Below are 13,867 nucleotides of genomic sequence, written 5' to 3' on the forward strand. Positions count from 1 at the left end.
GAGTGACAGAGGGAGAGAAAGAGCAAAAGATGGACACAGTCTGACAGTACAGGAAGGGGAGGGGGGAGAGAGGGATGAGAGAGGCCAGATGAGTGGAATCCACACTGGAGGAAGAAAAGGGAGAGCAACAAAAGCGACGGAGAAAAGGGATAGATGAGACTAAAGGAGAGAAAGAATCTTTACATAAATTACTGTTGCGGTCTGAAGGACAATGGAGCATTGTGAGGGCATGAGAGAGTGGTTCCACACACACACACGCTAACACACACGCATGTATATATGTACACACACACACACACACACACTGGCCTATTGTGGTTGCTCAGGCCAGTTCACAGAGAAGCAACAATGGGTGCCCCCCCCCACCCCTGGTCGGGCCGCATCAGGCTCAGAGCGATTGTGTGTGTTTTGTCCACATCAAAGATAAGGCGTAAAGTTGGTCCAAATGTCTGGCTCTGGGGTCTGTGAGCTGAATGGGCCCGCAGCACTGGAGACACTATAAGGGCATTAGCCTGGGAGAACAGTACAATAGTATTAGAAACACTAATGGCATTAGCTGGCTCAGTCTGAGCTGGGCTCAGCTCCTCTCACTGGCTCCCACAGACTATGACACTGACAAGCCACTGGGTCTGTGGGTCACTGACCCGCTGCCCAGTGGATCTGCATGTCTGGATCCCCACAAACAGGAAACACCTTAACATCCTCTGCAGTCAGCTGCTGAACCAAAGACTTCAAAGCACCAAAACCTTTTAGTTTTAGCATTTTAAAATGATGCAAATAACTAGTTCAATGTTGCCCCAAACCACAATGAAAGTAGATTTACAGGTGCACACAACACATACAAGTTTCCAAAACCCATTAAAACCTGATGAAGACGCCCGTATTTTCTTCAAGGCTAATGCTGAATCACAAAGGGGACCAGAGTGCAGTCATTGTCTATGACGACAACGGCGACTTCTCCAGTTCAGGTTTCTGTGTGCTGAGTCGAGCTTCACCAACCTGTGGATGAACAGGTGAACAGCTCTGTGAGCAGCAGCGGGGGCTGCAGGGGTCTGTGGACTGAGTCCTGCTGCACTTTTACAACTCTGAAAAATAAACTGCTAAATCAATCCCTGTGTGAAAGTCTGAATTCTGAGTGAATAATCCACTAGTGGCCTCAAAATGCCACAATGCAACAAAAAGGCTTTCTGCCAAAGACTCCAATGACAATACACTTGTCAGTGATGACAGGAAACGACAGTGATTAATAAGCTCAGTGTTTGAAATCTTAATTATCCGCTCAATGTACCGTAAACCACTAATTGTCGATTATACTGGGAGTGGTAACTGAATGAGTGAACAAGGGAGTGATCAAGAGTCTGGGTGTTTTCAATCAATTTTTAATTTCCTTTCTGCTGTGATATTGTTCTGCATACAGTAGTTCTTCATTCTTCTGCAATGTTAGGGTCCGTAATACAATATATGAAACTTCTCCTTAAAGTAATGATAATGTGTAATGCCCCTGAGGCTTGTCTCTCTGTCTGTCTGTCTGTCCCATTCCTGTGGACCTGATATTTCAAGAATGCCCAAAAGGTTCAGTTTGGCTCCAGGATAAACTCGAGGTGACGGTGTCCTCGCGAAACCCTTTTTTAACCTTGTGAACGTGTCATGAGAAAACCCTTTCAAATTTTGCACAAATAGTCACTTAAATTCACCAATGATTTGGGTGGTAAAAGGTCAAGTTCAAGGTCGTCTCACAAAATATGTTTTTGTCGCATGCACTCAAAGATTTTATCTCAGGGCTCAAAGGTAAAGATCATGGGGACTTCATATGAGTCACCATGATCTATGAGTTCTGTGCATGTGTGTGTGTTGATTTAAACCGTTAATATTGAGCAATGCCGTAGTCCCACCTCTTGAATTGATAACCAGAAGTGAGACAGACTGTTTGCCATCATATGCTCAGCTTGTGCACCGGCTCCCTGTTGAGTTAGCAGCTGTTTGTGAGTTATTCAAATATAAAGCCCTTTAAATGCACTTTCCAGACAGATTTGTTTTGTAGAACCGATGCTGAACCGACAGGTAATATAGTTGATGTTTTCCCATGTGAGCCGTGTTCAGAACTGATATCGGAGCTGTCGCCTGCTTTTATGGCTTCACTCTCAATTGTGTGTTTTATTGTTTTTATTTAGCTGCGTAGGTAAGTGCGATGTGTGTCAAGTCTCCGTGACACAGCGAGATGGTGTAATTCTTTATCCTGCTATCATGAGGTATTGATGTGGTGAAACCAGGAAAACAACCTCGCTGTTGGGCTCATAATCAGAATTTTTCACAAGTAGAGATTTGATGGAAGCACTCCATCCAGCAAATATCTTTTATTTAACACTTTTTGAGAATATGTTATTGGCTTCAAGTTGCTCATCTACACCTTTTCTCTTTTTTTGTTCTTTGCAGCTCTACCCACAGATGAAGGGCCTGTTCTGCCATGTATGAAGTTGCGTGTCACTGTGTGTTGTGAGCCCAGTGAGTACACTCCTCTTTTCATCTGCTCCTCCTTTCATGCTTCTCCTCTGTGCACCAAGGAACTCTCAGCAGCTCAGATCTCTGCTATCAGGACGGTCCAGCATCGTGCATAAACCGCAACTTATCGCGTTACCCTTCTCTCCTTCTCACAAAGTCTGAGGCTCTAATGCTCCATGTTTTTTGCATCGACATCACCCGGGGGGATGAGTCTTTTAAAAACAGCACTCATCTCTCCATTTTGGCTTTTTTAATCTAATCAGATTGAATTTTTTTAAAGTGCAACCCTCTTCTTCTCTCTTCGCCTCCCCTTTAGCTTTTTTTTTTTACCTCCTTGTCCCCCACATTCTCCCACTCTCCATCGCCCTGGGTGGAATTCCCAGAGTTGATATAATCCAGAGCCCGCCTGGAGCAACGTTAGTCTTCCAGTCCAGTGAGCTGCCTGTTCCGGTTGGGAATGTTGCCCAGTCACTGTGGGAATCCCTGTACAGTTGTTAGTGTGTGTGCATGTGCGTGTGTGTGAGTGCGAGTGAGCATTACTATGACAAGTCTTGTGTCTGTGGACCTCCTGCATGAGTCTAGTGTTCTTTGCGTGTGTCCTCTGGCAGTTTAATTTGTTCAAGTTGGTGTGTGTGTGATTTCCGAGACGTCTGTCCCAGTTCCCATCCCAGTGCTATCTGCAGGGTGCTTGTCGTGCTGTCCCATTCTGAACTAACACACTTTGGTTGTGTGTCCCTACGTGTGTGTGTGTGTACGAGAAGTTACCACTACGTTCCCACATGCCTTCAATAGCAAATTCCTCCCATACCCGCCACCTTGATTAAATGGGAGTCAGTTTGGCTTCAAGGAAAAGAAAATATTAAAAAACCTGGAATAAAAAGAAAAGCCCGATCCGTCTCTTGTGGATTTGTAAATGCCATCCCGGTTGCAGTGCGAGACGAGGAGTCATTTGCTCAGTTATTACCAGAGTGAAGGCTGATGACTTCTTTTTTTACATGTTAATTATCCTGCTGTCATTAATTAGAAATACCACAGATAGTTGTGCAGTGTGGAAATGCTAATGTGGTCTTGACCTTCTGACAGAATTCCCACATCAGCGTATCTGAGCCGGAATGAATCAAAATATTTGATATCGCGTGGATTATGTATGCTGAGACACACACACACACACACACACACACACACACACACACACACACACACACACACACACACACACTTGACTTTAAAGCTGACACCCTTTTACATTAAAAAGAAACTTCTACCTACAAAGACGCTCACACTTCTATCCACTGTTTCCTTTTTCTCTCTCCCTCTCATCCTGTCCCTTCACCAACTTTAATCCCGACTAAATTTGGGGTTCTCCCTTTCCTCGTCCTCCCCCGTCTGTCTGTCTGTCTCCCCCCTCCCCGCTCATCCTCCCTCACCCCCCCTCTCCACCGCTCCAGCCTCCTGTTCTTTCTCTCCACTCTTGTCATTCCTGAAGTGGCACTAATCCTCCCCTTCTCTCTGTCTCCTCAGCTCTAACCTCCCTTCCTCAGTTTTTATGATCTTTCGCTACTGGAGCAAAACTAATCTAGGCACCATCCATGGCGAGTCTCATACACTTCCTCGCCGCCCAGCCCCCCCCCCCCCCCCCCCACCCTCATTTGACTCCGCCCCACCCCCCCCTCACCTTCCCCCATATCTGTTTTACAGCTATTCTCCGACTCTCCCGAGCCGTCCCTGTTTCTACGCTCCGTCTCTGTCGTGTACACGCTGAGCGGCGAGTGCGTTGGGACGAGAACACGCGCAGCTGGAGAGGGGAGAGCGACTGAGATGGATGAGGGAGGTGATGAAGGAGAGTTGGAGGGTCTCTCGCTCTCTCGCTCTCTCTCTCTCTCTCTCGCTCTTTGACTGTCCATTAGTGGCAGTTTCCCCACAGCTGTTGTTGTGTTGTTCCCTGTGGTAACACCTCACATACTCCCTGGTTCCTTCCTGCTCAGGTTCCCTTTTATCTGACAGGCAGCATGGCAGGCAGGACGCGCCGTGCCTGTACATCCAGTGTGTGTCAGTGTGTGTGTGTGTGAGAGAGAGAGAGAGGGGAAGGCAGCGGCTCTCGTCCTTCAGCTATATCTCGTCTCTTATCTGAACTTCAAAACCTGCACCTCCCTCCCTTCTTTTCTACCCAAACTAAAAAGTAGTTCCACTTGGGGATGCCCTGTTGTGGGTGTTTCAATTAATTACCACTGGGTGCAGACACACACATACCTGCTTCACCCTGGTCTGAAGGACAGAGTGGTGACAGTGCGAGGGCCCGTCAGGTACACTAGTGTCATTGCTCCAAGGTCAGCTACCTCTCTCCGGCCCCTCTGCTTCCTCTCCAGTGTGTGAACGTGTGTGTTTATCGCCTTAATTTATCCCAAGAACACGACACACCAGGCAGGACAGTTGCAGTGACACAGGAGGCTCCTAATGACATCCTCTGTGTTTGTGTGTGTGAGTGTGTGTGTGTGTGTGTGATGTTCCTTGTTTTTTATTCTTCCCATCCTGGCTTTTGCTTGGAGTACTGTGAAGCCGTTTCTTTTCTTTTTCGTTGGGTTTTTCAGAATAGCGATGTGAGCGAGGATGTGATGTTTATTTGAACTCCACTCTGTCATGAATCATGCCAGAGAGCGAGGCTTCGCTGAAAGGTGCTTGAGTCTGTGTTGCATCAGAAAACAAGCCTCCGAATCGGCAGAGTGCTGCCATGTGAAGTCTCCGGCACCCTGCAGCCCCTCTATTGCGTCTTTGACCTGCTCGCTTCGCCTCTTACTCCACACTTACCTTTTTTTTTAATAGTTTTTCTTCCATTTTTCCACTGCAACGTCTCCCCAAAACTCCTCCTGTTGTGTATCCCCCTGTTCTCCTTGTCACTCTGTCTTTCCCTTTTGCTGCCGTCCCACTGCGAGAAACCATTATGGACCAACTCTCCTCCCTCTAATTGATTCCCTTTTTCCCTCCATCTCTCTTCTCGTTTTTTTTTCTTCTCGTTCCCCCGCTGTGACGAGTCCATTGCTCTCATTTAAGTTTGGAGAGCTTCACCGTTTTCCCCACTTTGTGTCTCCTTTTTCCTCTCGCTGTTTTTTTAGACTTTCCTCTCTGCCCTCCTTCACCCCCTCCACTCTCGCCCAAATACCTTTGTACCCTCGGAACCTGACACACACACACACACTTAAACACACACACACAAACCGACCGAGCTTAAACACACACATGAACGCGCACAGTCTGCCCAGCCAAACTCTCTTAGACCAAGAACTCTATAAAAATTTGACTTTCGCCGCTTTTGCCAACTCGCTTTGTTATTTTGTGTTTCTTCTCTTTTAACAAATGTTTCTCTTTTAGTCTGGTTAGCAGTCAAGCTCAGTTAGCATTAGCTCCTGTGTGTGTAAAATGGCGGCGTGTGAGGAGAGGTGGAATGGTGGAACATTGTCTGTCTCTGCAGTGGGGCGTTCTGCTGACTGGAGATACACACACACACACAAGCGCGCGCACACACATACACACTCACACACACTTAGCCATAGTTGTGCATGTACAGTTACACTGGCTGCATGTTTCTGACTGCAGTGCAGAAAAAGGCACTGCTCTCAGTCACGCCACCGCGGACGCCATTTTGTGCTGGAGCTCGCCATGTCCAAAATTAAGACGTTGACACAAATGGGCGTCCTCCGATTTTTGCACAAATGATGAGATCAAAGCCGGATCAAAACACACATATCACACACAGCCGGGTAAACACGAGGCATTTTTCATGAGCGGGTTCGCGTTTCGTGAACTCGCCGCGTTACACACACACACACTAAGTGACAGCGCACACTATAGCTTCCCTCGACTTAAATATAAATCTAATATTAAAAATATATCTGTCAGTCTTTTTATACAGCTTTTTTTTTTTTACATAATCGTTCGCTCATCGAAAATATCTACAATCACAAAAAATTGTAAAGTTTGAACTTATAAATGCTATATTTATATTAGTTTTTAGAAGTTTTATTAATTAAAAATATTTTTTGCAAAAAAGTAAAGATTTTACACTTTTTATGTTAATGTTTTATCAACACAATTTGAAATTAAAAGAACTTTTATTTAACTTTGGTGATAAAATTGCATTCAAATACATTTTGATATCAGAAATACATATATTCTTAAAATGTAACCTCATTGACATCATTTTTTGTTAAATTTTATGCAAGTACAGCAGCCGCTCTATTAAGCAGGAAGTGTTTCAGTATTATCTTTTCTGTTTGCTTTGATTTATATTTTCCCCCACAAACACGCACACAAACCCTCAGACACACACACACACACAGACCCTCAGACACACACACAGACAAACACACAGTGGCCCAGCGAGAGGCCCAGACGCAGCATGCTATTTAATGCTTCGTTAACCCCTCGATGGTCGTTAGCTATACAAAACCTGGGAGTAATTTAGTGGCTCATGTCTGTGGGAGCGACGTGTTGCTGCAGGGACCTGTAGCTACAAGACAGATATTACAGAGACAAACGCTGCTCTGCTAAGCCTCCATTTCATAAACCCTCTGTCTCTGCGTGGCTGTACTGTTACAGATGAGATAGAGCGTCCCATTTCCTCTCTCCTAATCTCAGTCAATCGCTATGGGATGCGGAGAGGTGGTAGTTTTCTCCGACGTGTGTGTAGGTGCGTGTCTGTGTGTCTGTGTGAGGTGGGCTCGGGGCTGTAGATCGATATAATAACAGCTGAGATTGTGCAGCCTCATCCGTGTTTCCTGACCCCCCCCCCCTGTCTTCTCTCACAGACGCTTCACGCCACCTCTCCTTTCTGAGGAGATTTAAGCGTTTCCTCTCTTTCAGCCTCACTATACCTGCATTTTCCCCTCCAGCTCTCCCACTCCTCCGTCCCACCATTCCTCCATCCGTCCCCCATTATTTCCTTTTAGTCCAGCCCCCTGCTGAGAAAGTGACGCCCAGACACAAACACCCCCCCCCCCCCCCTATCCCGTCTCCTTCTCTCCCTCCCTCCCTCCCTTCTCTCTCTCTCTCTCTGTCTGACCTTGTTTCAATCTTTCCAACCTTCTTTTTTTCTCGCCGTACTTTTCTCACTTGAGTCTCCACCACTCTTCCTTTCATCTTCTGTCCACTTCTTGGTTTCGCTCTGTCATTTTGAATTTTCTTGTTTTTCTCCCCCCGCCCTTTTCTTTTTCATTTCCTATATCCGCTCTTTATAATCTCGATCACTCTTGCTCCCTCTTTCATTTACATAACACTATATTTTCCTGTTGCCTTGCTTCTCGAGCTCCTTTTTTTATCCGACCTTTAAGAGAATTTGCATGGGGGACATATTTAGGATTGCACAGCCAGTCAGGACTCATTTTTCACGGCGTTAGGCTTTGAGTAATGGTAAATACCTTCCCCTGGTCATTTGTCTGTTTCTTGCTCCTTTTTGTTCCACAAAGCAGAAGCTGCATGGAGAAAGTTAAGCACAAGAAATGACTAATCAGCAACTTGTTTCTTTGCCTCAACTTTATATGAATCTCTCTCTCCCCCTGCTCTCTCTCTCTCTCTCATTACAGCAGCGGAGGGTTCGAAACAAACACAAGGTGAGATGCAGCATTTTAAATCTAATTTTATTTCTTGAGTTTCAGAAGCTTTTAACGATGAACCTCTTTATCGTTGATTACAGTGAACGAGTCTCATCTGGGTCTCTCGTCTTTTTCTCTGAAGTTCAAATGTGCTTTATTTAATTACAGCAAGGGCCGGAATGTGGCACAAAATTCACATAAAGAAGAAACACAAAAAATGCATAAAGCAAATGTTGCCTAATCAAGTAACAGAAATAGGTTGAAACGGAAAAAACATCCCAAACAGAGAATGTGCACAGCCACTCATTACGCCCACATGTGCTTCTTGAACTCATCTGACCAAAACCATGAGCATTAATGCACTGCAATAACAACCTCCTCTCTGCTGGGAAGTTGTTCTACAGTAATTTAGACCCTGGCTGCGGAGATCTTTGATCCCATTCAGCCACAAGACACATCACTGTGGTCGGCCACAGATGTCAGGCAATAAGATCCGGAGCGCAGTGCGACGGATAGGATTGAGGTCAGGGCTCTGCGCAGGCCGGGGCAAGTTAGAAAATGAAGATCCTTCCCCAGACTATTGAAGATTTCAAAAATCAGATGCTCTTAATTTGGAAAACAGCCACAGATCAGAAGAAACTCGTGTCCAGTCACTTTATATCAAACAGTGTATATCACACACACGTTCTCATGCAAGTTTCCATCTCTCTCTTTCAGTAACCGCACCTCTGAGTAGTGCTTCCTCACTGCGGACAGCTCCACTCCTCCTCATCCTCAGCCTTCACCTGCTGACCACCTGACCCCCCCCCTCATCCGTCCTCACCACCGACCTCGCCTCCTGCTCCCCGTAAGGATCAGGAGTCGCTACTCAGACGATCAAGTACACAATGCAATCTGCGCTCAGACAGCGAATGACACAATGCAATCTACACTAAGCTATTGCAAATGACCAACATTACCTTGTGAGTGTTTGACCTGTGATATTCCAGGAAGAATCATGTTGGGGATTTCTCTTCGGAAACGGGGGCCACGGTGACTCAGGGACTGATTTACCGAATCACTGTGATTCATTTCTTGTTATTTCCTCCTGTCACTTGTTGTGTAAGTAGCAGCTCAGAATAATACACACAGGGCTTTGGCCTACTCATGAGAATCATATCCCAGTCTGCCTCTGCCAGAAGAACAATGAGTCTGTCCGGATGTGTTCCAACAAAGTTCTCTCAGTTTTTCATTTCTGTTTCTTATCCTGTTTTTCCTTTTCTACTTAGTTTCTTTTATTTGCTTTTTTTGTTTGTGTTCTAAACCTGTCTCCAGTTGAGAATTGGCCAAATAAACACGTTCTATTGCACTGAGTGGCTCAGGTTGGAGGTCGATCAGTCAGCTGGCGACTCTCTTTTCTTTCCCGTTATGCTGGATATGGGCAGACGCAGATAATTAACTGCCTAGTTTACATCTGAGAATGTTAAATGTGTTTTTAAATCTAATTAGATTTCTTGGAAAAGGCTTTTTAGGAGAAATGGGGAATATTCTGGAAAAGTCAGGAAAAGCTCCTGCGCCCCCTACTGGGATCAGACTGGTTTAACTGGAATTGGACTGGGTTGGCCCTGAACCCAGAAACTGGACACTAGATCGTGGTGGTATATGGTCATAATGGCACCTGGGACTAAGATTGTTCCTCTCTGACTGGACCCCCTGTTGTTCTGCCTCCCCAGCCCTCTGTCTGCTCCAGAACAGAGGGGGTTATGGGTAAACGGAGAGAGCATCAGCATGTTGATCTTCACTGAACACACTGCAGACCACTGAGGAGGACAACCATATGTGTAGATGTACACACAAGCATTTTGTTCCTTGCGTTGTTTATTGTTTTCACAGGATTCTCGATGTTAGCTTTTACTGTATAGTTAATATATTCTGCACAATAAGATGTATTAACTGTACAAGTCAGTGATTTAGTAAGATCTGATATTTGAACGCAAACATGTGGAAATAATTGCTTTTTTACCGACACAGACAATGATTTATATTCTGGGTAAAATGGATTTACTGGATTCTTGTCAATATGCTTTGCTACAATGTATTTTCCCAAGTGAAAGGATTTAACGGTGGAATTTATTTAATTTGGACTGCCATTCGTTTTGTATTAAGAAATGGCTCTTCTTGACTGTCATTGATCGAGGAAATATTATAATTAATTCAATATTAATTTACTTAATTTTAAGATTGTAATTGAAGAAAATAAATCAGTGGATTTTCTTAAAGAAATTAAATTAAGCTTATATATCTATATATATGGTAAAATAATTATTTCCCCACAATATTTTAGTGATTTGAGATCAGAAAAATCTTTAGATTAATTATATAGTTTATTCTAAAAAAAATACTACATTGTTAGCACTTAATATATTTGTTTTCCTCATCGCACCAGTCGTGCCGTTGTTTCATGTTTTTTTCCAAAATGGGTGCTGAGAACGGATGTTTGAAAAATGTTTAATTTGAACGATGTAGAATTTTACAATCATGTACTTGTAGGATTATGATGTTGATTTCTTTATGTGTGTTTGTGTAACGCGTTTCACATTTTCGTGAAAAATGTAGCTTCTTCTGTGAAGAGCCAACCGCAATCTGAGCCTTTTTTTTTTTTACGTGGCACGTCAAAATAAATTCGATTGCATTAAAACAATGAGTCGGTCATAATTTAACTGTCGACAGTGACAACACACTCACACAAATAACTTTATTTGTGGAACACACACTTGGGTGTAATACACAGGAGTATGGAGATAAGGAGACTACTGGGACTGGAAATGACCTTGTGGTGTAAGAGGCCATTGTAATCTGAGTAACCTCGTTGAATATTGAGCTGAGTTTTTTATCTACAGGCCGCCTGATAAGACTCAGATACCCAATGGACTCCCGGTATTAATAGACCCTGAACACCAATACACAGACCTTAGAGTGCTTACTGTATTTATTTTCACCAAACACAGGACCGGGGGCTGAATACAGAGCGAGGGGGGGTGCGATGTTTGTTTTGTGCTTTAAATATAGAAGTTTATGTCCAAATTAGCTGTAAATACATTTCAATTTATATAGGCTTTAATGTTGAGCCTCTTGTGAAGCCAGAAAGGCAATTTCCTGGATAATAGAGCTAATGCTCCTATTTCATGGTTTATGATCCTTTCTGATGACATGTTTGTCACTGCAGAGGCATGTTGTTATGAACTGGCTATGATTCTGACCTTCATGTATACATTTCCGAAGCCCATGTTTTCATTCTTTGCTCCACCGCGAAGGAGGAAGTCAGCGTGTAACTCATCGGGGGGGAAAGGACTTTAAACCGCAGCGGCAGTCCACTCCTATCTCTCGTGTTGCAATTGTTTGTTCCAGCAAGAGCATGAACAAACCTAAAAAACCTTTAGATGAATCTGTGACAGAGTTTTTTGACGTTTTAACTTTGATTTTCCAACAGGAAATGTTTACCAAAGGTTTTTCTCATGTTAATAACTTCTTCTCTTGGAAAACTTCTGCCGAATTAACTCCCCCTTCAAAATAAACTTTATAATTATGGACAGATGTGGACAGATTATTTAAATTTAGAAAATCACGAAATTCGACTGATCGTAAACAATTTCTGGCAAAAACAATATTAGTTTGAAACTGTCTGACGAAAGAAAAGAAAAAAAAATCCATATTGCATATCCACACTGCAGATCTCTTCTCCACAAATTACACTGTAATTACGCTGTATCAGATTTCAGCCCAGCAGGTTCTGTAGCCACAAGTTGGCCTGTATTTAATTGCTCCTCTGGATATTTAAGGCTCGGGTTCCTGGTGTTGATTACGTCGTTAGAAATACTTACCAGTGGCTATTAATAGAAGCTAATTATGTTTTTAATAATTTGTGTCAAGCTATTTTATGTATTTATTTTTAGTAATTTTTGTAATGAGAAATATCATTTAACTTGTTAACATAGAAATATCTTGGTTTCAAATCATTGCAAGGCAAAAGGTTTCTCATCTTGTAGTGTTCAGCAGTGAATAGACAATTTTCTCAAGCTCTCCCTTGAATTTTAATTTTGGCTGCATGTTTTTGAGTCTCTCAGTGTATAATCAACATCTTGATCAGAAGAGATTTTCCTGCTGTGAATTCTGACCAGTTAGTATTTGACAAGGTGAAATGAGGTGAATTGAAGTGAAATGAGGCGAGGCAGCTTCCACACTGCAGGAGCTGTCCTTCACAATATGATGTGATAAGATTTTTGAATTCATTTATTTTTGTATTCTCATTGTTTGATTGAAGTCACAGCATCCCTTCAGAAAGCGCACTGCTGTCCTCCGGGTAGTGACGTGAAGGCCACGCTGGTTTTCTGTCTTTAGGAGTCTTCATCGGGTTCAGTTGAACAAAGGCTAGAGAATTATGAAAAATATAGAGCAGCCAGTTGGAAACTCAACTTTAAATACATTATTTTAAACCAAAGGAATAATTGGTTTGGATTGAATTAGTGAAAAGGCTTTCTCTCTACTTTTTCAATCTAAATACTAATACAGTTTTTACCGAAATGGTATCGTGCACGTAATTGATGACCTTTGTGCAGCCAAATCAGCTCCACTTATCTTTCCAGCTCGGTAATGTAATCTACGGTTGTCATTTCTGCTCATAAGTGTCCACATCTGCCAACTGCCAAACATCTCTCTGCCTCAAACGGGACTGGATCCCAGTTTCAAAACCCTCTGACCTCTCAATCTCCCCAGAATGTAAAATGTTGTGTCTCCGAGCGTGGACAAGCAGAACCTCTGTGAACAGGAATGTGGGGTGTTATTGACTCCTCATGGTAGCGTCTCCGCTCTGTGTGCAGGGATCAGGATCAAGCACCATGTTTCCACCAATCAGCATAATGCCACTTGACATCTCTTGCACACATTGCGTCTACTTTTTCAAAAACTTTATAATCAGACACTTTATATATATATATATATTTCCCACAGAGTGAATATTTGACCCATTACGCAGTGGAGTGTAAAAAACGGACTTAAGATGCTAAGTCTGTGAAGTGGGTTATAACGAGAGGAACGTCCACTTTCCAAGAATATTCTCCTCTTGTTAGTCTCAGAGGTTTTGCTTCACTTGACTTGCCACAGACAAATTTAAGACCATTTTATACTACCCTTAGAACTTAGCAATATATATCAGAACGGACATGATTAATACCACACGTTACTTCACAAATATACAGAGCTAACTTGTGGATCGAAATTTAGAGAAGGACAATAACCCATTAAAATAGATGCAGACTTCATTAAAGATGTCCCATTACAAGAGATTCAGCTTTGAAAAAATCTGCTTTTATGAATGCTGTAGGTTTTTTATTAACTTAAGTCTTTATAAGGTGATTTAGTGCACACATTTAATAAAAGATATACAATACAAATCTGTTAGAGGCAATATTTGTCTTGCTTTTGTTCTGTTTGTTCAGCAATTTCATTTCCAGGTGATGAGTAATAGTCAGGGGTTTTATTTCCTCTCAGGTATAAATAACTTCTAAACTAACTTGATCGGATTATGTCAAACGTCTTTCCACATCCTTAACTCCAGTCATGTAACCAATAACACTGTTCTTATTTCTGCTATATGCTCATGATAGAGCGTTTTTCATTGTGTCACATAAACAGTGATAAATATGGATGAGAACGATTATGATAGAATAAACACCAACGTTAGTTTTTCACATCGAACAACATTTTACCTGAGCAGGGGCGGATCCGGGGGCTGGGTCAGGGTGGCA

At 43.0% G+C, this 13,867-nt stretch overlaps 1 protein-coding gene across 2 annotated transcripts in view; it reads left to right on the forward strand.

Moving 5' to 3' along the window:
• si:dkey-246i14.3 (ephrin A4) overlaps positions 1-9,430 on the forward strand; it is a 31,061-nt gene extending 21,631 nt beyond the window's left edge. Inside the window, exons 3-5 of one of the 2 annotated variants that reach the window (XM_053433277.1) lie at positions 2,434-2,502; positions 8,076-8,102; positions 8,802-9,430. In XM_053433277.1, coding sequence (XP_053289252.1) covers positions 2,434-2,502; positions 8,076-8,102; positions 8,802-8,884 — 179 coding nt within the window. In that variant the 3' untranslated portion in view covers positions 8,885-9,430. The remainder of the gene's footprint in view (positions 1-2,433; positions 2,503-8,075; positions 8,103-8,801) is intronic. The other variant, XM_053433278.1, reaches the window with a different exon arrangement.
• Positions 9,431-13,867: the final 4,437 nt, after the last annotated feature.

This window comes from Pleuronectes platessa, chromosome 10 (genome assembly GCF_947347685.1).
Source record: "Pleuronectes platessa chromosome 10, fPlePla1.1, whole genome shotgun sequence".
NCBI classification, from domain to species: domain Eukaryota; kingdom Metazoa; phylum Chordata; class Actinopteri; order Pleuronectiformes; family Pleuronectidae; genus Pleuronectes; species Pleuronectes platessa.